Source organism: Equus asinus, chromosome 1 (assembly GCF_041296235.1).
Source record: "Equus asinus isolate D_3611 breed Donkey chromosome 1, EquAss-T2T_v2, whole genome shotgun sequence".
In the NCBI taxonomy this organism is placed as follows: Eukaryota; Metazoa; Chordata; class Mammalia; order Perissodactyla; family Equidae; genus Equus; species Equus asinus.
The window spans coordinates 156,256,010-156,280,732 of NC_091790.1; the positions used below are offsets into that span (position 1 = coordinate 156,256,010).

The following is a 24,723-nucleotide window of genomic DNA, read 5'->3' on the forward strand; positions in this document are numbered from 1 at the left end:
GAGATAAGGACTTCTATTTCTAGCAATATCACTGAGACACAAGTAGATCCTACTTGGAGACAACATGGATATTGCTTAATGGTTTGAAGAAAAGAAACATCTTTTTCTATGAGACTGGAGGGAAGGAAATAGGATTGGTTCAGATACAAGAACTTCATCAACTTCCTGCCTTCACAAGCATATTTTCTCTGTATAGAGGGAGTCAAGCACATCTGCTAGGGGAAGGAGGGTGGAGTGGAAAGGAAAGAAGAAGCATCAGAAGAGTACTGGAGATTTGGAAAAACATCTGTGTGGAATAGAAGAGAGTGTAATCTGTAAGATGTAAAAGAATTGGGTGCAGCGTGTCTCTGAGTTGCCAGTCTGTACAGTGTGGTCTCCCACAGCATGGCCCTGCTGCCTGTTTGGGGAGTAAAGAAGACAAAGGTTGGGGGTTCCAGAGCAGATCAGATGAGAGACAAGGGGGCAGGAGTGCTGGCAAAGAAAGTTTGAATTGAAAATGGAGAGGTCAAAGGAGGTTGGTGATTTGTTGGATTTTAAGATTTCAGAAGTTAAGTATTCTAAGTCATAGAACTCTAGGAGAGGGGAAGCTCCCTTATGCCCCATGTTTCTTCCTTTACCCATGTAGAAGATATGCTAATCTCCTTGGTCAGATTCCAGAATATTGATTAGCCCACATTTATTCATGGTGAAGTCAATTTGAGAAAAGATGTCAGTTCATGGATATGACTTACTCTCTTCTCTCTCTTTCACCCAAGTGGCCAAAGTGGCTAGTTGACCAGGGTTTATTCTGAAGACCACTGTCCATCTTTTCTTCCTCTGTCTCCTTTGTCCATGCAGTTTAAAGAAATAAGCACCGTGAGCTCACACCATTGTCTTTTCTTCCTTGTGGCTGCCTGGAGTGTGGAGAGATCCAAGATGCAAGTTTGGGCCTCATACACTGCTTTAGTCTGAGGCTGACAAGATTATGGGAAAAGGGTGCTCCTTATGCCCCAGGCCACCCCAGTGTGTTTGCTCTCCAGAGTTAGGGAGTCCTTTGGGGAAGGGTGGCTAAGACCAGGGACTCTTAGGAAATATCTTCTTTACAGCACAGACATCTCCCTCCAACATCTAGCAATAGAGGGAAGAACATAGGATGTGTTCGTGGGCATGAGAATCTGCAGTGAAGAGGAGCTAAAAGCTATTAAGTAGGAGAAAAGATAAAGCTCCATGTCTTGTTTTAGGTTTAGAAATGTCAGAAGCTCCCTTGATTCAAGCTTGTAGCAAAATGCTTCAGCAGGAAGTTGACAGTTTTAAAATAACCATCTCAAAAACCAGGAGATGCGTTGTTGTTTTTATAGTATTGAAAAGAAAAGGTGGGAAATGAAAAATAACAATAATTTAATAAACCACTAAGTTCTTAACATCTTAAATGAGTACTAAATAGCAATTCCTAAGCATCACTGTTTGCAGCAGTATACGCAAATCTTGCTGTGGAAATAGAGATTCACGTTTCAGATGGGGAAAAGTAAGTTCTATAGTAAAATAATTTGTCAGAGGTGGAATCCAAATCTCTTTACAGGGAGATATAACAGAGAAAATCTGCCATATATGATAGAAGAAAATGTTTGTTAATCTTACTTGAGAGCTTAACCTTAGTCTCTGTTGAGATTCCTAAATTATAAATGTGGTTTCCTTATTAACATAGACGTGGGATTTACAGCACCGCGTCTGAATAGGCAAAATACTTAATTTTAGATCCAAATGACATTTTTCTTTCTTACAAGGGCGTCTGTATTCCCATGGGGACAGGGATGGGGTTGTCTTAAATCCCACAACTCCTCAGTAAATGGGTCCTAAAGATCCCGTAGTTGGTAAGTGGGGTGAAACTTTTGAATATAGAAAGCAGGGATAAAGGTAGTTAAAAGAAGTTAGACAATTTCTGCACAGTATCTCAAACAAAGAATCAATAGATGTTTGTTATAATGGTTACATATATACATATGTATTTTATATATATGTATATAAAATAAAAGAACCAACTTTAGTGAAGGCACAAGGAGTCGAGCTGTGGAAGAAGTTTTGAACAAGTTACTTTGCATTGATTGAGTGATTTGTGAAGTTAGAAGAGGAGAAAGACGCCATTACCTAGGAGTGGCTTAACCATCATCACTAGCACCATTCTGAGACCTAACCAGCTCTGGAAGCTGTCTTTCAATAGCTCTGCCCTGGGTCTGTCTATCTATCTACCTGTCATTTTGTACTAGCTATATTGAGATATAATCATATACCATATAATTCACCCATCTAAAGTGTACAAGTCAATGATTTTTAGTATTTCACAGAGTTGTGCACCCATTATCACAATCATTTTTAGAACATTTTCACTCCAAGAAGAAACCTGTAACTTCAGCAGTTACCTCTATTTTCCCTCAGTCACCCTCTCCCCCAGCCCTAGGCAACCACTAATCTACTTTCTGTCTCTATAGATTAGCTTATTCTGGACATTTTATATAAATGGAATCATCCAATATGTGGTCTTTTGTGACTGGCATCTTTCACTTAGCGTAACGTGTCCAAAGTTCATCCATTTTGTAGCATGTATCAGTACTTCATTTCTTTTTTATGGCTGAGTAATATTCCATTGTATGGTTATACATCTTATTTATCTGTTCATCACTTGATGGACATTTGGGTTCCTTACAGTTTTTGGCTGTTATTAGTAATGCTGCTATGAACTGTGTACAAATTTTTGTGTGGACCTATGTTTTGCATTTCTCTTAGATATATACCTAGGAGTGGAATTGCTGGGTCATATGGTAACTCTATGTTTAACCTTTTAAGAAACTGCCAGACTGTTTTCCAAAGTGACTGCACCATTTTACATTCCACCCAGTAGTGTACGCAGGTTCTAATTTCTTCATATTCTTGCCAACACGTTACTTTCCACGTTTTTGATTATAGCCATCCTAGGGTATGTAAAGTGGTATCTCATTGTGGTTTTGCTTTGCATTTCCCTGATGGCCAATGATACTGAGCGTCTTTTCATGTGCTTACTAGCCATGTGTATATCTTCTTCAGAGAAACGTTTATTCAGATCTTTGCCCATTTAAAAATTGGGTTGTCTTTTTATTATTGAGTTGTAAGGGTTCTTTACACATCTTAGATACAAGTTTGTCATTGGATATGTAATTTGTAAATATTTTCTCCATCTGGGTTTATTTTTAGTTGATAGTTTTCGCCACTGCAGAAAGCCTTCTGAAAAGAATGAAAAAAAAATTGCTGAGATACTATCTGCCTTTATGGTCACAAGGCAGTTCTATCCAGGGGCTTTTTACATGTGGCTTTAGGTTTAGGGAGAATGTAAAATGCATTTGCTGTATAAAAAGCCAGTCACAAATATCATTCTGTTTCCCATTTGGTGGTAATATGAGAGGAAGAAGAAATTTGTTTGTACTATATCTAAGCTCCTATTATTCTACATTAGCCTTAGGGTTATTCCCCATATTTAAAGTTTAGGAGCTGATTCAGAGTCACTCTAATGGAATAGCTAGACTTTGTGCTTTAGACTTGAAAGGCATTTGAAAGAATTCCAGTGCGGAATGTAAGATCTGACTTTTCCAAAGTTCGCCCTTAACTTACTTCCCTTTAAACGAATCAAAAATCTTATTTATTCTGGCTTTTCAATATATTCTGTCAGAGAAAATTTATTATCTCCAATTATTTAAAATTGAGGTCCCCCAAACAAACAAGCTCTTTCTTTGCTGCTCTTTTTAACAGCATCACAACATATGTTTTAGCAGTGCCAACCAAAATAGCTCTCTATGATTCACCTCTAATTACAGGGGCCATGGCAATTTTAATTCCTTATTGAAATTGCCATGGAGATTTACATACCAAAAATGTTGCCTGATGCATACAGTTATTCAGCTGCTTTTTAGAATCTCTCTCTGAGTACCAAGAACCATGAAATGTGGAAACTCAACCTTAGAGAGAGCTTATTGCAACTCCTCTTATGAGTTCTAGTAACACGCCAGTAAGCGCATGTTAGCATGTGTGATCTTTTTTTATACTCTTCTGTATTTTCCAAATGTTCTAGGATTAATGTATTATTTTATAGTTCAATAAGCAATTACTTTGAAATTTGACCTTTTATTATTATACAAGTAGTACTTGCTTATTGTAGAAAATGTAGAAACTACATATAAGCAAAAAAGAGCAAAATAAATATCACTCATAATTCTACCACAGGGAAGTGACCACCATTAACATTTTGGTGTGGTTCCTCCAGAAAAATTAAGATGATAAGGTAATACTGGTCTGTTACCTACTTTTTCTACTAACTGTTGTGACTATCTTTCTATATAATAAACACATTACATATATAGAGAAAATAACCTTCAAATCCATGTTCATGTTTGACAATTAAACTAACCTTATGAAGTAGTCATGGAAAGTATTATTTTCTCTATTTTACGCATGAGGAAGGAGAGGTGAAGAGAACCTGTTTAAGCGCTCAAATAAAAAGTAATGGAAATAGGACCAATATTTGCATTTAGACTAAAAATCCGGTGTTCTTTTCACTCCTATGCCAATAATAGGTTGGTGACACTAGGTACTGAACCATCAAGACAGGAAATTATAGGAAATCTTAATTAAGGGCATTCCTGAGTCTGAGTAAACAAAAAATATTGGATTGAATTATGAACTTCTACAAAAAGCATGACTTTTTGTGCCTCATTAGCAGCTAATTAATTGCTACCATGTAAACACCTTAATTATGTAAACACTGTATGAATAAAGGAGAAAATAGTTTATAAACAAAGGAAAGAAGAGATGTGCTCTACACATTACATAATAAAATGATTATCCAAAAAGTACTCCGCTGGTTGGAAAGGGGTGCTAAATCTATCAAGATGACATGTACCATAGATGAAGGCAAAGTTCTCCACTATGGATCGCCAAATCTACTGCATATCTGTAGAAAGCTTCTATCAGGAGGGACATCAACTTCTCTCAGTGCTAAGCTCTGTTATGGTGGCACCTGGATGGATATGTGGTAGGCTGGTAGCTGCTGGATCTCTAGGAACTGGCAGTAAGGGTCTGTTCTGCAGTGTTCCAGCATGTTCCTCTCTGCTGCATCTACCAAGAGGGAGGTTGGCTAAACTCTGTTCTTGTATCTATATCCTTCTTTGCACCCAGAAGGCACTCAAATTGATGCCATATTGTTCAAGACATAGCTCAATGGCAAGTTTGACAAAAGATACAACAATGTGGTGAAGCCATTGAAAAAGGCCAATGGGAGTCTTTCTTTAATAGGGGAATATCATCTAAAACAGAGGTCAGCAAACTATGACCTGTTGTCAAATATGAGCTGCCGTCTCTTTTTGTAAAAACACGTTTTACTGATGCATAGCCATGTCCATTCTTTGACATACTGTCTATAGCTGCTTTTGTGCTACAATGGCAGAGCTGAGTAATTGTGTGGAGACTGTACTGCTGGTAAAGCTGAAGATATTTACTATCTGGCCCTTTACAGAAAATGTTTGCCCATCTGTGATCTAGAACGAGGATATGGAATAGGGAGAAGAGTCCAGCTCCAATCTCAACTCCAGGCATTGCAATTTAAAAAGAGATGAAGGTCAGTGGAAACAGGCTTGTAGGAAACTCACTACCGTGGTGCAAGAACTCAGAATTGGTCTCATGTGGGATGATAGAGAGATTGAGATATTTTAACCTGGAAAAGAGAAGCTTTAAGATGGGAGGAGATGGAGGGGAGTGAAGGTTCTTAGCTGAATTAAAATGCTGAAAGAGTGCTGAGAAGAAGGACTTTGTAACCCCAACTAGGACCATGGGTGACAGTTACAGGGTGACTATTTAGTGGACTTTCTAACAAAGAGGAATTCAAAACATAACAGCCTGGCCTGGGAGGTGGGGCTTCCTTGTCAGAGCTCAAAGTGCTCATGGCTGGACTGGATGATCACATATGGGGAACCTTAGAGAGGAGACTCTGGGATAAGAATAGTCACCATTTTGGGGATGCCTACTGTCTACCATCACCTCTTTATACCCATCACCTCAAATCCTCGTAAATAACCTTGTGTTCTCACGAATCTCGCTTTGTGGATGAAGAAACAATTCAGAGACAGTAAAACATTTGCCCAAATTCATAATGCTAGTAAATGTCAGATAGGTTGTTCCTTTTTTTAAAAGAATTTAAAAACAGAAAAGGTCAAAGAATAACATAACTAACTCAGATATTTCTACCACCTAGAATTTACAATTATTAACAGTTTTCAATTCTGAGTTGTGAAAACATCTGTGATACTTATTTCTAAGTTAATTATATTAACTATATAAGTATAATTGTATAATTTTAAATATGCTTTAAAAACAATATAATTAGTACACACCTTGAAATGTTATATTTTTAATATTATTTGTAGACACTATCTTCTTTTAAACCATCAGGATCTCCATTCTCCTTGTGTCTGTTATAGCTAATATTCTTCAGATCTCCATGAGATTCTGATCTCAAACTGATTTTGGGGGGCCTAAATTATATACTTATTGTTTATTTTCATTGATAAGTTAATTATTCAACCCAGTGCTTCTCTTTGCACATTCTTGTTATCTGTTTGCATGGCCCTGCTCTAACAGACTCAGTAAAAAGAAGAAAATCTTGCATTATTAAGCAAGGCTCTATCTTGTAATTAACATCCATTTTATCTATAGCACATAGAAAATTGGAAATAACTGATTCAACATTTTTGCAACATAATTTTGTTTTATGTTTTTCTTTCTTCCTTCACTTATTTTATTTCTCGTTTTTCATCTTGAAATAGTTGTATAAGCTGTACTTGACTGGTGCTCAGCATAGCTGACGGAAGTTGTTAATGTTTTCTGCACCCATTTCCTTCCATCCTCTCTGCAGTCCTGCCAAACTGCTGTGTTCTCCAAACACAATGATTCTGGTTAACAACTCCACCGTAGTGATAGGGGAAGTGAGAGCTTGCTGCTTTTCCCAAGATGAACAGAGCAATCCCAGTACAGAACTCAAAGTCATGGGTCATTTACTTAATGAAAATGTTGTTCGGATTAAACTGGTTATTTCAGTGACTTTTGCTGTTCTTGTTGTTGGGGGACCGTGCCTCCTGCTGAGTTATGGCCCCCAACATATTCATGAGATTCCCACGGGGTACAGGGTTCTCACGTGCCTTTTCAGACAAGTGGCAGCCTCAGCTTTTCCTCTTTCCTTCTACTCTGATGTCCTCCTTCTAGGGTTCTGCTGGGTCCCCCAAGCATCCCATTGTGTCAGCCAGTTCTGTGGTTTCCTTCGGTTACGACCCTGAGCACCACTGCTGATGAAGGGAAGCCTGTGAATCGCCAGAGCTTCATATGGTTTGTGGCACAGTTGGAGGGACATTGACTCTTCTTTGTGTCCTCTCTGTTGGAGTGGCGCCAATGCCACTTGTGCTCAATGCCCCTCAGAGATTTTGGTGAAGCCGTTTGTGTTGGTTTGCTAGGGGTGATGTAACAAGTACCACAAACTTCGTGGCTTAAACAACAGAAACTCATTGTCTCACAGCTTTGCAGGCTAGAAATCTGATATCAAGTTGTTGGCAGGATTGGTTTGTTCTGAGGGCTGTGAGGGGAGATCTGTCCTATGCCTCTCTCCTAGCTTCTGGGAGTTTGCTGGTCATCTTTGGTGTTCTCTGGCTTATAGAAGCATCACCCTGATCCCTGCCTTCATGTTCACATGGTGTTCTCCCTGCTTGTGTGTCTGTGTCCAAATTCCCCCTTTTCATAAGGACACCTGCCATATTGGATCAGGGCCCACCCTACTCCAGTATGACCTGATCTTACCTAATTACGTATGCAATGGCCTTATTTCCAAACAAGATCATATTCTGAGACACTGGCAGTCAGGACTTGAACATATGAATTTTAGAAGGACACAACAACCTACAACAATGCTCCTTCAGAGTTTTTTGAATTTTCTTTTAATAAGAATTGCAAGAGACACTTGGTTACAGGATGTGACCAAAGGAGGATAAATAGGATAACATCAATGAAACACTTTGCAAAGGGAGAAGCATAATGCAGACGACAGCTATTATTAAGGGAGAATGCTTTTATGTTTGCTTGGAGGATCCTGTCGAAAGGTCTGCATGGAGAACACTAAAGAAAACTCCTCATGCCCCTCTTCCTCTAGTCATAGTTAGAAAGATGGGGATGACTGTTCCATTTTTCCCCATAGGAAGTTGGTGTTGTAACGGAGCTGGTGTTGAACAAAGTCAGAGACATTCCCAGCACTCATCTCCCTTCCACTCAGAGGATTGATGCCTACATTTCCCCAAAGAAAATGAACTATGACAGCCCCTTAACTCAGCCTTTTGGTTGCTGGCATACAGTAAGTGCACAATAAATGCTTTCGGAATGCATGAATGAAGGTGAGAAAGTTATCTTTTATAGGATACAAGGAGACTATGGCAAGAAAAATGGGGATTGCTCATCTGCTCCTTCTGATTTCCCAGGATGGTGAGGCTAAAGTCAGACAATTTACTAAAAGCACCTTGAAAACTGGTACGCCTTTGGCCAGTCCTGTTAATGCCTATTCCTAAGTCCTGAGGCTTGTCAGGAGAGCGGGCTCAGGGCTTGGTTAGTGAGAGAGCAGAGGAGACAAACCTAGAGTTTCCCCACCTGCTATTTTGGGGCAAAGACAGTCAAAACTCTGCACTTCCTATCTCAAAGAGAGCTGCAAAAGCTGGTTTTCTGTTACCTTTCACCGGCACAGGTCTTCAAGTTCAGTCTAGCCTTTTTAAGAGGAAAATTGGCTTCTCATCTATTTTTCTAGTCTAACAAAGTCAACTGTAAATTAATAAAACCATAAGCCAAGGAAAATAAATTGCTTGTTTGTGGAAAAAAATTCAACCCATTTGCTTAAATGCCAATTAAATAAAAAAATTATATTCATGCAATCATGTGCTCTATAAAGGTTTCCATGAAAGCTTCTGATTAATTTCATGGAAAAATAGAAATATAGTCTATTTCAAACAAGTTATTAAATATCGCTATCTATTGATTACTGTAACTTGTAATGCTGTTGTAAGAATTCATTTCCAATACATAGCCCTTTAAAAACAAAATTTTTTCTTGAGTCTGCATTGAGCCATCAGATCTCTCATACCTGTTTTCCAAATTACTTGAAAATTGGGATGGTTGCAAAGAAAGGAGTATGGAATCAGTGGGAAATCTACTAATTGAACGGTGGAGAAAGAAACCATAGAAGTCAATGGTTAATGGTTTTTGGGAGTGGATTGGGGGTAAGGCTTTTGGTAGAAAAAGGGAAGAAGTTAATGGGGAAAAAAAAGGGATTAAAGAGTCAAGAGAAAGAACAGCATCTTGATGGAAGCCAGGAAGGGCGAGCTCAGGACTCAACTCAGGAAGGGAGAGTCTTAGAGTGAAGAAGGCACTCCTCTTCTTCTGAGTTGGGAGGAAGTGAAGGTAGATAAGGAGGGGATGGTGACAATTTTATCTTGTAAAAATTTAGAGGCCTCATCTTAATCTCATTTTATGGAGGAGGAAACTGAAGTCCAGGAAGGTGAAGTGACCTGTCCAAGATGACCTTACACAGGTGAGTCCCAGGTCCACTACCAGGTCACAGTTCTCCTTCTTCACCACTCCATCCTATCCGCTCTCATCTCCACTTCCTTACAACCACACTTTTGTTTCCTTAGCACATTCAACAATTGCTTACTAGATCTGGTTGATGGCTGTGGAAAACAAAAAGGGTAGGAAAAAAATAATAAAGGCAAATTCAATTTAGATGAGAAACAATTTAGATGCTTAATTGGTTGGAAAAAAATCAAGAACAGGTGGTGCTCTTGTCTGCCTGGAATCTTCAAACAAGAGTCTGGTTGTTATCTTGTATTCAGAATGAAAAATGTAGAAGTCTTTGAGTATAAAGATACATCATAGCATGCGAGGTGTGAGGATTATATGAAGAAATCCAATTTGGACTGGAGAGAACATTGACTTTTTAAGGAGTGGAGGGAGTTCCAATGGCACAGCTGATATTTACATGGACTCATATAGATTGTGTCAGTGGTAGTAGCCAAGTTTCCATGTAGTCACAAAATGATGGCCTGGGAGAATATGGCCACACGACCACTTTTCCAACTGAGCCACACCATTATTTGTACCACATTCTGCCAAAGGCAAGACATTCATAGTCCTACTTTTCTAACTTTCACTCTAAATCTAATTATACTTCCTGTCAGTGCCCTCTAGTCAAAGACCCCCAGGAACACACCTGTATTTGAATAAGTGTGTTTCTTACTCATCCCAGAGAAGGAGAATGCACACCATGGGGACCATGGCATGTCGCAGTAAGCGGGTGTTACAAATGACTTGTTATAGGACTTGAGTTTGGTTGGGTAATTTGGGGAGGATCCAAGGAGGCAGGGGTTCATTCTGTATTGGGTGATATCTGGGACAATTCTATGATTGGGTATCTTAGGAAATCTTATCTATAGGGACAGCAGCAAAGCTAAAGCTATAACTGGGAAAGAAGTAGCAGTCACTTATATTAGCTGGGCTTTTGGTATTTTGTGGTTTGGACGATGTTCATGCTTTGTGTTTAGATGTGATTGCCGAATGGCCGTGTTTTTTTGTCTTGTTCCATCATGGTCACAGAAAGGCCTTATCTGATATTGATTTTCTGTGAAATTGTTTACTTTCAACTAGAGAATGTCAAGGCCCAGCTAATAGTACTAAGTCAGCTCCTTGGGTGTCAGGGGCTGCTCTTCTCTTTCTCAGTATGCATTTAGTTAGAGAAAAAAGGCAAAGTTTCAAGATGTAATTTCCAAAATTGAGTGTGTGCATGTGTGTGTCCACTATCTCCACGTCAGTACATGTGACTGAACGGTGTGTATTTGGGGTAGGTTTACTGAGAGCAGTGGAGGCTTTGAACTAACCACTCTCACTTTCTTACATAGACTCCCCTCCTTTTTGGTTCAACTGTAGGACCTGCTCTGTAAATTTTGGGTTAGTTCAGCTGTAGAAGGAGAATAAACAAATTAGCACCTGAAGACTGGACTTACCTCGTTAGCATGTTGCCTAAATCACCTTGCTAACCAGTCTCAGACTGTCCTGTAATCTCAGGATTCTCAGATCTTTGTGGTTTTTAACCGGTGCAGAAGGTTTGAATTTGAGAAGATGAATAAATAATTCTAAAGTACGATTTCATGCTTTCATATTTGCTGTGGTGGTGCCTAAAGCTTCTATTTATTAATTTGCAGTACTCTTCAAGGCATTTGTTAATGGTGACTTTAAGATTATGAAAAGCAGTAGGCATCAAAAATAAAGTCATTTTTCTTGTTCCCTGCCTCATGGACTGTCTTCCACATTCCTGGAGTCACCCCTAAAAATTTGCGGGAGAAAATGTTGATTTGTGGCCTCTGTGTAGAAGCAATTGCACGTGGAGTTGCCAATTATCACTGCAAACAAAAAGCCTTTTAAGAAATTATCACATAGCTTCTGTTAAGTAACAAAATTTGGATTTATTCAATTTGGGCATCAGAAAATTAAGAGCTTCTTTGACTCTGTAAAATGTATTTGGTCTCATCCGGCAGAAAAATGACTCAGTAGAGAGAATATATCAGATATCAAGAAGCGTGGGTCTCAGTCCTGGTTCTGCCTCTAACTAGGGGACTATGCATACATTACATGATTTTTCTGGGTTTTAGTTTCCTTGGCTAAAATGGCCATACTACTGCTTGCTTTTCCTTCCTCAGAGTCACTAGGCCAAGAGAGATCATATTTATTAATGAGAAAAAAGTGCTGCTTTAAATTCCATGTGCTTCTAGAGAAGTGGAGCCCCTTAAAGAAAATGTGGCAACCTGCTAATGGTTCTTTCCTATTGGAGAGCACTTTGATGGGTTTTGGAAATACAAAAGTGAGTTTGGCATAGTTTGGGAATAGAGAATGTAGAGAGCCAAATTGCTCTGCATAAGCTGGATATGAACATAAAATTGGACAGTTTAGGGGCAATCAGGAAGAGAAGTGGTGTAGAGGGAGAAATAGCAGGAAAGGGGAAAAGGAAATAATTAGCAAGAAGGCAAAAGGTGGGGCCGGCCTGGTGGTGCAGTGGTTAAGTTCGCACGTTCCGATTCTCGGCGGCCTGTGGTTCGCCAGTTCTGATCCCAGGTACGGACATGGCACTGCTTGGCAAAAGCCATGCTGTAGTAGGTGTCCCACGTATGAAGTAGAGGAAGATGGGCATGGATGTTAGCTCAGGGCCAGTCATCCTCAGCGAAAATAGGAGGATTGGCAGTAGTTAGCTCAGGGCTAATCTTCCTCCAAAAAAAAAAAAAAAAGCAAGAGGTCCAGAGATATACTGGAAGAGGGTGCCTGATAGAATTTTCAAGAATAGTGATGTGTAATATGTACTTTAAATTTGTCTGTTTGCAGTGCAGCAATATAATCCTCCACTTATGACCTTCAGTAAAAGTTTTTCAAAACACAAAAGCTTTGTATACATCTTGCTTGAAATGAAGGTGGGAGGAGGCTGGGTTGGGGACAATCTAGGAGGAAGAAAAAACAGCTAAAAAGTGCAAAACAGAGAACAAAAATTCAGTAGAGGCAGAATACTTGAAATAGAAATGACCATAGAACATAAGTTCCCCAGGAACATAAAGAGGTCTTGAGCAGGCGTTCCAGAGAGAAAGGGACAGAAGGTTGAGCCAATTTTATAGACCTCAAGGGACAGGATGACTGAAAATGATATGTGGGTAAGGAATATAAAAGACTTGGGGAAAAAACCAAAGCAACAACAACATAAGTTGTTACCATGACTTGAGGAGTTAGGGCAAATATCTAGATAATTCAAACCAAACTAAATTATAAAATCCAAACCCTGTTGCTCCTAATAAGTAGCTAATTTAGAAAAAAGTTTAGTTCTCAACTTTCTTTCTTAATACTCCCAGTCAAGACACAATTTTGCAGGACCTATAAGGAAGGTGAATATGTACCCCCTTTTTTTGGTGTCAAAAAAGACAACTAATTTGAAGTGATTCTCTGATATTCATGACTATGAGGACAGATTCAAAGTTTTCAAACTCAGTTTTCAGTGTTTTCTATTTGCTGTTGGCTACAAACTGGACTGACGTTTTAAACCTGAGGTCACAGTTGGAGCTGGTTTGCATATCCAACCTGGAGAATTTTGAGCTCCCCAAGTCTTCTCTTGAAGCTTGAGTGGCATATATTCTCTAGTGCTTGAGCGAGGGGGAGAGAGAGGAAAAGAGAGGGGACATTTGTTTCATCCTTCTTCCCTTGAACACTGCCTGAAACAGGTAAAGCTCTCTCCGTAGTCACCTCTATCCTTGCTACTCAAAGTGTTGTCTGAGGACCAGCAGCATCAGCGCCACCTGGGAGCTTGTTAGAAATGCAGAATCTCAGACCCCGTGTGAAACCCGCTGAATTGGAAGCTGCATTGCAACGAGATCGCAGGGAGAGGTTTAAATGCTCATTAATGTTTAAGAAGCACACATCTAGGAAGTGTTACACAAATCTGCTTTTAGGTGATATGAAAGTCAGCCTGTGAAAAAGGGAAAGGATGTCACTGCTGTATTTGTGTGAATTATGTCTCTTAGGGACAGAGAAAGGACAGTAGGGACTTGGCCACCCCTGGGGCCCTGTAACAGCTTACAAAAAGGCCAGGTTAGTTTCTCAACATGCTCCTCACTGAAAAAAGACTTGCAACTGCTTACCAGGCAACCGGGAAAGCAGGGGTAGCTGATATTCCCATTACTCTGAACAGGATTTTAAAACGGACAGAGATTTTGGGAAGCAATCTAGCTGTTATGTTCCTAGAGAAGGGCTGAGAAAAAAAAGAGTAACATTGTTCTGAGGTCAAAAAAAGTGTCTTCTATTTCCTTTGTATCGTCTTAAAACTCCTGGTGGAGCAGGACCCTCGCAAAATGAGCACTCAAATGTTATTAACAGTGATTTGGACCACAGTGGTAATATTTTTAATGTAGCTCATTCCAACGAAATGTTCTGCTTTCCATGTTACCTTTTATATACCCAGCAACCAAAAATGTACACTGCTGAGTGTACAGAATATTGTGCTCTAGCTAAGTGTGATTAAATATTGATTTCTGAGCCCCGCAAACATTTAGCGATGCAGAAGCTCTTGGGCACTGGATCATTACGGACTGTGGGGCTGACATTGGCAGAATTCCAACAGTCACAACGTGTGGAAAAATTTTAGAGTGGCTTTAAGGCCCAGGCTATGCATTTGACCCTTGTGTGTGGCCCTGATCTGTGCCCTGGTCCACTGATTGTCCTTCTCACTGTCTTTGCAGACGTGTGCTTTTGGTCATCAAGGGGACTAGGTAGAGAGAAGAGATGTTTAGCGCAAACTCATCCTGACTGCTGGAAAAAAACAACTCAGACATGTAGGTGATGAGCTTACAGTGCAGAAGAGTACATATTGCTCTTTTATATTCGTATTGTATATAGTGTTGCTCTTTTTTATTTGCTGTGGGAGTTGCTATCAAAGAACTGTGAAAAAATATCTATTTAAAGCTCAGATATATGGTGTTGAGAATAAGAAGGGCTAATCTATACACAAGTTGTGGAAGATTAAAGCTGGTTATAAAGTTTTTACATTCTTCACTCGAGACCTGGGGTCTATATGCCCTCTCCTCGAATCTGGGCAGGCTCTGTGACTGCTTTGATCAACAGAATATGGCGGAAGTGATATTTGCCACTTTCTGGACCCAGACTTCCTGTCTCTTGGAACTCAGCCGCCATACTGTGAGAAACTGAAGTCTCATAGAGAGGCTAGATGTAGGCATTCCAGTAAACAGTCCTAGCTGAGCTGCCAGCTAGTGGCTAGTGTTAACCAGCCATGTCAGTGTGCCATCTTGGATGCCCAGTCCAGTTGAGCCTTCAGATGATTCCAGCCACTATCAGACCACATCTGTGTAAGAGACCCAAGGGAGAACCAGCCAGCTGAGCCAGGCAACTCACAAAAGGATGAGAGAGAACAATAAATTGTTTTAAGCCACTGCATTTTTGAGTGGTTTGTTTACAGCAATAGATAAGTAGAACACAAGTTACTCTACTTATTTATAGTAGGAGTCCTCTCTAAAGCTATGCGAATCCATTTTCCCTCTTTCAGACATGATCTCAAGCCTTACATTTAAAGAACTTCCTGTTGCCCAGTGCTAACACTTGGCCCACCTAAGCTTGCAACATCATACCTTCTAAAGTTTAAACTTTGAAAGGTGCCTTCTCATTGAGAAAAGCCTGTGCTTTCTTTATTAAATTGTCACGGAGGCCATCACAAGTGATGAGGCCATCAGGTGTTCCTGGCTTTGTTCTCAAATCCAAATCCCAAAGTAGCATTATGCACACTCATGATTCCATGTCTCCGGTTCCTCCAGATGAGAGCAGTTCTGGAGGGAGTCCACCAGAGCACCAAATAGTGCCCACGAATTTCCTGTTATCACCTCTTCATCTGCTAAATGGAAGCTCCCAAAGGACTATGACTATGTCAAAGTCAATACTTTATTTTGGTCTCCCTTCCTATATCTTATCTGTAGGAAATTGTGTCAGTTCATGAGTGATGCACACTGGGAGCTGGGATGCTTATGAAGTTGTGGTACAAACTTCCAGAGGCAAATACCAGTCTCCATGCGTGCTCTGTTCTAGCTCAGGATTCTCAACCCTGGCTGCACACTACAATCACCTGGGGAGCGTTCAAAAAAGCAAAACTGTTCATGCCTGGGTCTCACTCTAGGTTAATTAAATCAAAATATCTGGGGGTGGGGTGCCAGCATCAATAGTTTAAAAATTCTCCCCAGTGATTCGCAGACGCAGAGAAGGTTGAGAAGCGCATCCAGCCCAGTGATTCACTTGGTCTCTTGTTTGTGGTGGAGAGAATACTGTCCTTCCCAGTAGTGTATCTGTATGTCCAAATCTTACCTATTCTTTAAGGCCCAGCTCAAATATTATTTTCTTCATGAAGCTACTTGGTCCCACATTAGCATGTTTTCCTCTTCTTCTTTTGAATTAGTGGTATTTTATTTTTAACTGTGTTTTCTACCTAATGTATACTTTATCATCTCTTTTCCTCCTCCTTACACTCATGATACGTCTTTGACATATATATACACACACAGTGGGAGCTCAATAAATATTTACTAAATGAAGACATGAATGGATGTTGGGAAAGCCATCCTGATTTGTCATCACTTTCCCTTCAACACCAAATATGCTTTTGTGTGGAAGGAGGTGGAGGTGCCTATGTATGGCTTCAGTCTTCGCTTTTCAATTAGAATCTCCTTATAGCCATCTGTCACCGTCCCCAACCATGGCAAAGCTGAGCTGCCATTGCTATTGAATCTCTGTCTCTGGTTGTTCCCTGTCCCCGTCTCTCCTCTTATTATTATTCAGCTAAGTTTTTCCTTTCCTATTTAAATACCTACTTTCCACTCTCACAGGCACGGGTAGTCATCAGAGGAAAGATGGATGCTCCATGGTGTGCTGTGGAATGGAAACCTTTTGAAAGTACCAACACTGATAAGGCTGCTGGCTTATCTCCCCACTGGCAAAGGACTAGCTATTTACTGAACTAAAATGATAAATATTCCAAGAGCGAGCTCTGAAGTCACCAAGCCCCACAGTACTCTTTGCAGAGCCTCTGTGGTACTATGCTGATGAAACCGCCAGATGTAAATCTCAGCCAGCAAAAGAGCCAATAGATAATTGTTTTGGGTTTTAGGGCCTCTGCTGAAATGTTACTGATTTTCAAGTTTCCAATAATAAAACTGACTTTGAAGAGATGTACCAGTGTGCTCCTCTTTCGTTTTTTGTATGTTAGCATTTTTTCACACCCTGCTATTTACTCACTCACTACTAATTTTGCTCTGAAACACAAAAGTCATCTTATTTCTTCCTTTAGAATTCAGAATTTTAAGAGGTTACTAGAGAAGGCCTCAGATTTGCCTGTAATCAAAGAGATCCTCTTGGAAGTTCAGACTTTTCTTAGCTGTAATTCGAGAGGGAGTTATGATTCTGTGATGGACTCATGACATTTCTTATTGGGGATATAAAGGTCAGATTTTAATGCCTTCTTGTGATATATGCATCTGGCTCAAGATCAGGCCGTCTTGAATGATGGAATTTAATTGTAATTTAGTGAAGGGGTAAGAGATGAGAAATTATGGCTTTGCTGCAAAGCCTGAGCTGTGCGCCGATCCCTCTGCACCCTGCGTGAGGGTTTGGGGGTTAGAGCTGCCACTTCAAGAAGCCTTTCAGGGACACTGTGATGATGCTCCAGGAGTGAAAGCAAAAGCTCATCTTGGCTCATGTTCCAGAGATTACCTGACATCTTGCCTTGAAAAAAGAAAGACAACTGCCAAGGTGTCAATCCTTGTCTTTTGAACATTCTGGAAATTCACATGGATATGTACCTATTACCTCCCATTTGTCCATCTGCCTCAGAATTCTTACATTGTCACCTCCTTTTTTCCCCAATAAGAAGTCTTGCGTACATAAAGATCCTTACCCACTTCCTTCCTTTTTTGTGTAAGCATTGCTTAAGATCAAATTAACTGAATGAGAGTTCTCCCTTCCCAACCTAGGAAAATCACTTCTCTCTCTTCTGTTTTACATGAATCAAAGAATTGATCCAACTAGCAATTATGAGTTAGTCATACATTTATTAGGAAAAGAAATGTGATGTGGTAGAAAAAGCACTGGGACTGGATTTAAGCCCTCAATCCTTATTAGCACTTAGACTCTCTGAACTTCAGTTTCCTCGTCTGTAAATTACCTGTTAGCCTTGATTTTCTTACCTGCTTTGAGGCTCAATTTCTTATTTAGCACATTGCTTTGAGGCTTAAATAAAACTATAGTCTCTTTGGAATGGTTCTATTTTCTCATGTTCTCAGGTGTGCTAATCCACCATTTGGGGTCCCTGACAATGCCGTCTTCTAATGAATCCTTTTCTCATGTGGTTTTAATTTTTGCTTGTGGACTCATTCTCAGCTCGGATTATTTTTCGTCTGTGTGAGTCCTATGTGCCCTGGTTTGTGGGACTATATTTACAGAGAGGTTTCATATTTGTCAGGGCTGGGGGATCCCAAGGATTTCACTTGTCCAGGATGAATTTTCACCGTAATTTGTCAGTTTGAGATTCCAGCACCATGTGGATAGTATTCATTCGGACTCCCTATCTACATGTGGCACAGACTGGGGCCTGGGGGCCCACCAGACCTGACACTTCTTTGCTTCTTCCCTGGCCCTTTTGGGAAGTTTTCCCATTCCCCTTACACAAAGGGGACAGAGCTTATGTAGGAGTCTAAGTTCTAGCATCACACTTCCTATGGGTCCAAGGCCTCATCTCGGATTTTCATGGGGATTTTATGACTCTAGTCCCTCCTGTTAGGGCCTGCAACCAAGTGTGCTATCCCCCAGGATTCTGCTGCATTTGCTCATGTGCTATGAGTTCCTTTGTGGGTTTTTTGTAACTGGAAATTTCCCTTTCTGTCTTTTGGGTCTGGCTTTTTTTTTTTTTTTTTTAAATAATTGTAGTTTATCCAGCATCCCTGTTTTGTAAAGGGAAGGAGGATCTTAGCTCGACTCACAATTCTGGAACTAAAAATCAAATGCATATTCTTTATGAGCATTGTTCCTTGGTTAACACTATTTTACTTCATAAAGACACTGTTGCTCACTGGCAGAAGCGTTGCTTCTTAGACGCTGATGTGCGTAGGAATCCCCTGGGATCTGGTTAAAAATGCAGATTCTGACTCCTATAGGTCTGGGGTCGGAGGAGATGCTGCATTTCTAACAAGCTCCAGGTGACGCTGATGCTCCTGACCATGCTCTGAGTAGTGAGGGTTTGAGAGAGACCAGTAATAACTTCTTCCCAGTTGCTAATTTATCAGTTGCTGGAATTCATCTGGTGTAGGTGCCTGATAAAATCTCCACTCATCTGGTTGCTCTTGCTAATGAAACTTTGGGCTGAAAGCAGTTTGAAAATTGTAAAGAGCTATAAAATATTTCCCCATTTGGAAAAAAAATCCATAAATTCAAATGGAATTAAATATGATTGCCCTTTAATACCCTTGAACATACCTAGAAGCCCCCATCAGCTTTTCTAAAGCTCTCTTCTATGTCCTCATTTTCCTTTTATTAAACCTATTTTTCCTTGAGCTGAAATTCTGGGCAAATTAATAAAAGAATTAACTTTCCAATTCAATTTAAGTTTTCTTTGTTTAATTACTTATACTATTAATATTAATATTGATTTCTTTTTTTGTTGTAATTACATTGTATTATTTTGTAGACTTTAGCCTGGGCGATTATTCATTATGGTTAATATCAATCCTGGAGAATGGAGTATTTGAGTTCCAAACAATTGATATATCAGGCAAATCTTCAGAATATGAAATTATTTGTATGATCAAAGATTCAAGTGAAGTTAGAAGATTTTATTGCCCTTTGTAGGATGGCAAGCATTTTCCAAAGTTTCTCCTGTACCCCAAATTGTAGAAAAGCAACTCAAAGGTTGATTGGCATCCTGGCAGGTCTAACTTTGGCTATTTACATCTTAATGCCATGGATTAAAATGGGTGTGACCTTCAGAATTAACCAGGGGCACAGAGTAGGGTGTGAGGCATGTTGGCTTCCCTTACGTGGCTTATAGAATGCTGGAGGTGACCTTACAACTGTGGGGCCTGGTGGGAGGTGACGTGGTGAGAGGTGACAGGGAAGAAAGGCGAGGCCCTTGGCCCGGTGCCTGACTCTATGACGCCTCTGCCATCGTGTTACCGGCACTACCAGGACAAGGCAGAGCGCTTCTCAGATCTCTGTTACCTCGTCAACGGCACGAGGGGTTGGGCTAGGCCATCTTTCCTTTCTTCCATCTGTGCACCTCCCATCATTTACACTCATGTGTTCTATCTGCAGACTGGTGACCCACATGACGGGGAGAAAACAGGTATTATAACTTTGAAGAACTTGATCAGAGGGGCTGTGGAACAGGAGCAGTGAAGAAATCTGTGGGGAAAAACAGACCCGTGTTCTGTTTCACACAGGAAGAAAAAGTTAGAGGCTTGTGTGACCTAAACTGACTTTTTTAGTTCGAGAGAGGGTGTAGTGGGTTGAGTGGTGGTCTGCGCAGAAGGAACGTCCACCTGGAACCTGTGGATATGACCTTATTTGGAAGAAGGGTCTTGGCAAGTGTAATTAAGGATCTCGAGATGAGATCATATTGGATTAGACCCCAGAACCATTGACAACGGTCCTTATAAGAAAAGGCGGGAAGAAGACACAGAGGGGAGAAGGTCGTGTGAAGACCCAGGCAGAGCCTGGAGGGAGGCAGCTACAAATGAGGAACACCAAGACTTGCCAGCAGCCGTCAGAAGCTGGAAGAGGGGCAGGGAACAGATCTTCCCTCAGGGCCTCCAGAAGGAACCAGCCCTGCTGACGTCTTGATTTCAGACTTCTGGCCTCCAGAACTGGGAGAGAATACGTTTCAGTTGCTTTAAGCCACCCAGTCTGTGGTAATTTGTTACAGCAGCCACAGGAAACTAATACCAAGGGTATAGCAGCACTAATATTTACTGAGTGTTCTAAATAAGTTTTACATTCACTATTTTTTTCTGCATGATCATTTTATAAAGTAGGTACTACCATTACTGTCATTTTACATGTTAGGAAACTCAGGCTCAGAGAGGTTAAGTAACTGACCTGAGGTCACACAGCTAATAAATAGTGAAACTGGAATTCAAACCCAGAGACCATTTTTTTTTTTAACCTCTAAGGTCTGCCTCCTCTCTGTCAGTAACATGGTGGTTATGGAGCCTGCTTGCGGTATTTTCTTCACTGGCCAGTAGGACTGGCACCTTGTTTTCCATCACAGCTGACAGTGCCCACTGTTTTAAGGCTGTGGTGACAGGGCCCCTTGAAAATCCAACAGAGTAGAACATACAGCTTGCTGTCTTAAAGTGAGTAAATCTACCTAAAAGGCAATTTAAATCAGAAGGCTGTCGTCTCCCAGGTTGCAAAAGTGTAGGAGACGTGAGAAGCCTCCCTCCCTGTGAGAAGGCGACGCAGCGCCTCCGAGGGCATCCTTGGGCAGAACTTCGCCCTTCCGTTTGGCCCTTTTCCGGGAAGTGAGTGCTGGGAGAAGAAAGTGGAAAATGTGAAAGTGCAATTCAGTTCCTGAAGGGACAGGGCATTATTTTTTAAAATAAATACTGGGAAAACCCTTAAAACTCTAACTCGCAAAAAGGAAAACCATTAAAAGCATTTTAAAAAACAAACTATATGTTCCTAGCAGAATCCTGGAGCACGCAGCCCAGAGAAAGACACAGGGGTCCTGAAGCCCCTTTAAGACGCCCTTCCTTGTCTGAGGGAGCGGGCTTCCAGGGGCCTCTTCAGTCCAGCAAAGTTTCCAGAGAGCAAGGGTCACTTGAATGTCGGCAGCCCCTTCTGCTTTCATGGCCACATGGGGCGTGTGTGTGTGTCAAAACCCAGGCAGATTTTTTAACTGCCTTATTGGGAGGGGGAAGGAGAGATGGACTTTCCAACTTGTATGCTGGCATTCACTTAGTTTCAAACCTTCTGTCAAATTTTTGGAAGGATGAAGCTGGTTTCTCGAAGTTTGTACTTGGGTCTCTTGCTTTGTGTTTGAAAGTGCAAGATTGACTGCCAGGGGACATCTATGCTTGGTCAGAACTCAGCTGTGGCTTGAGGACTTTATATTTGAATGCTCTTGGAGGAAATGGAACCTCCATAATAATAAGGAGCATTTGTAAAGCACTTTAGAGTTTATAATTGCATTTGTTTCCATTACCTCATTTAATTTTCACAGTGACCCTGTGATGTAACTATTATCTCGGTGTAACAGATCTGAAGATCAAGACTTAGAAAGAGAAAGAAGTGCGACCAATCTGCTTCCACTGGAAACATTATTAAATGAGATTGTATGTGTAAAGCATAAAGAATGTAGCCTGGCGTGTAATAAGCACCCATTAAATGCAGCCTCACCCTCATCCTATTTATTATTGCTGTTTGTTAGTTACAACCTGATAGCGTTGCCACTGCAGGCCAGACTGCCGACCCACTCTGCCAACTTTTTCTCAAACGGGAGGATGCCATTTCCTACTTCACCATATATTTTTAGGGTTTTTTTCTATTTCTTTTTTTAAGTTAAGATAGCCAGCTAACAAGTAGAACCAACAGATCATGAGAGCAATCTGGATGCAACATGTTATTCCGTGGATCGCCATTTTGATGGGGGTGATCTGGCTGGGCAGCTCATATATGTAGCTCAAAAAGGATGGTTCTTTCAGATAGAGGACTGAGGTCAAGTGGAGTCAACAGTGGAAACCTCTGGTAAGGCAGTAAGATTACCAACGAACATAGGGCATTTGAGGAGCTTGCAGAGAGAAGATTTTCCTGGATGTGCAAGGGGCACACAGGTAAATCCCTTCATCCCTTCAGAGGAGGAAGAATTTACACATGCCAGCCTGGTTTGCGGGCTGTGTTGGGGGGCGGGTATGGTTCCTTGGATTTGGGCTTGAGCATGAGCACAGACTCTTTGCTCCTTGCCCACGATAAAGAGAGAAGCTGGCACGGAGGATGTCTTCCCTCAGACCTTCCCACACAAACAGTTCTTGTGTTTTCAGCTGTTAACCGAGAGGACAGGAATCCCCATGCCCCTGGGCTGTTGAGCAGAAGGCTCAGTCTATCCTACAGGCATCTGTGAAGAGTTGGGCTGGGATGCGGAGGTTGTGGAGAGAACACCCTCTCTGACGGACTCACTTAGGATAACAAACCTGGTGATTGCGGACTGGGTGTCCTCACTGCCCACAGAGTAGGCGCCATTTGCAGAGTCTTCAGAAAATGTAAGAACAGAGAAAAAGATGAAGTTAAAATTTGGCCCACCTGGAGAAAGAAACCAAAAGCTAGTCTCTGAAGGGGTATTGAGTGAGAATGCCTATCCAAGTCAGATGGAAGGAATTTTTTGTTTGATTTAGCTGACCCACACAGCGTGCAGAGTGAAACCTCATGGTTAATAACGTACCAGTGATGTAGGGCCAACTAAAGTGACTGAATTTCCGACCTTAAATAATTAGCCAGTCGATGTTTGAAGGGCTATGTGTACAGCATTGAACTCTAGGCACTGGTTCCATGTTGCAGAGATCGAGCTTCATGGGCAAAAGCCCTCCAGTGTGTAGGAGGCAGCCTGTACTGGTGGAGACAGCCAGACCTGAGGTGAAGGGTAACTTGGGCAAATTCCATCAATTCTATGAGTCTGAGATTCCCAAATATATAAAACAACAGCATGGTCTTAAAGGCTCCCTAATATTTTTGATTCCTAATCCTAATTCCATTTAACGGGTACCTTATTAAATTCTCCCATAACACGTGAAACTCTAGCCATGTGATGACAGTGTAACAGCCACCGTGGCCCTGAGGTTGGTGATGGCTCACAGCCTCCTGATTTGGGTGCAGTTTGAAGGAAGCCATAGATCAACCCTGTAGGGACGGGGTAGCTTCAGGAAGACTAACATTTGTTTCGGTAGCCTGGGGCTGCCCCCGACCTCATCAGCCACTCGGCAAGGGTGTGCGAGGGTCACCGAAGAGAACTTGCGAGTGTACAAATGACTCAGGTTAAAATGGAACAAGGAGGAGGGAAAGAATGGGACTGGGCATCAGGAGACCGAGGAGGCTTGTCCACTAGGTGTATGACCTTGAAGAGGTCTCTTACACTCTTCCTTAGCTGTAAACGAGGAATTTGGTTGAGATGGTCTATGAGGTTCTTTCAGCTCTAAACATTTTATAATTATAAATCCCTCACCACACCTGGAAAAGAGCTCAGAACACATGTCCCAGGGATGGTGGGTCACCAGTGTTGCCCTCATGCAGGTATGAGTACATACCTGTACATACAGCATGAGTACTTGTGCTTGGAGCTTCTTGGAGAGAGAAGACCCAAGGTCAGGAGTCATAGGAGTCACAGGTAATGTCGGTAAGAGTAGGAAGCAAAACTTACAGCTCCTAAATTATTAGTCTGTGTCTTCAACTCTGAGATGTATTAACCCGGATCAGCAGAAACAGAAAAGCTCCTAAGAAATGAGAGACTTCTATCTCTATTAGATTACTAGTCGACAATATATACATGCATGTCTTGACAACAGTTATTTACCTAGAAACAGCCAAGGTTTCATTCAACATTACTGTGGAAAATAGTGCCAATTCCTAGTGTTCTACACAAGCAAATGAAGAGAAAAAATGGCCATTGTTTATACCAATACACATGGAAAATGATATTTTCTTAGAAGAGACAGGATATTTTAGGGTATAATGGTGGAAATGGTGGTGAGGATAGTGGAGGGGGTGGTGTCTTCTTAGAGAAAACAGAAGAATCCAGCTCTTTATGTTTCTGATGCTTTTCACAGATGTGACCTATTGGTTTCAACATCAGATGGTCGTATGTCGGTTTGATTTATAGAGTGGCTAATTCTGAGGATGGGGAAATCAGGACGGAAATTTTGGAATATCAATCATAATCTTCATCTGCTTCCTTGTCTGGTATGGCTATAATTTGTGGGCTCTACATGTAAATTAGACATTTTCTTCTTCAACAAGGAAACTAGAAAAGTAGTGTGTGTGTGTGTGTGTGTTGTTAAACAGCATCCACATCTGCTTTAAGGA

General features: G+C 41.0%; 1 protein-coding gene across 2 annotated transcripts in view; it reads right to left on the reverse strand.

The window, feature by feature from the left end:
• Positions 1–24,723, reverse strand: part of NPVF (neuropeptide VF precursor) — a 68,870-nt gene that overhangs the window by 39,918 nt on the left and 4,229 nt on the right. Inside the window, exon 4 of one of the 2 annotated variants that reach the window (XM_070510563.1) lies at positions 22,842–22,899. The exons of the other annotated variant lie outside the window; for it this stretch is intronic. Within the exon in view, the coding sequence (XP_070366664.1) occupies positions 22,842–22,890 (49 nt within the window). The 5' untranslated portion in view covers positions 22,891–22,899. The remainder of the gene's footprint in view (positions 1–22,841; positions 22,900–24,723) is intronic. 2 annotated transcript variants of the gene reach the window in all.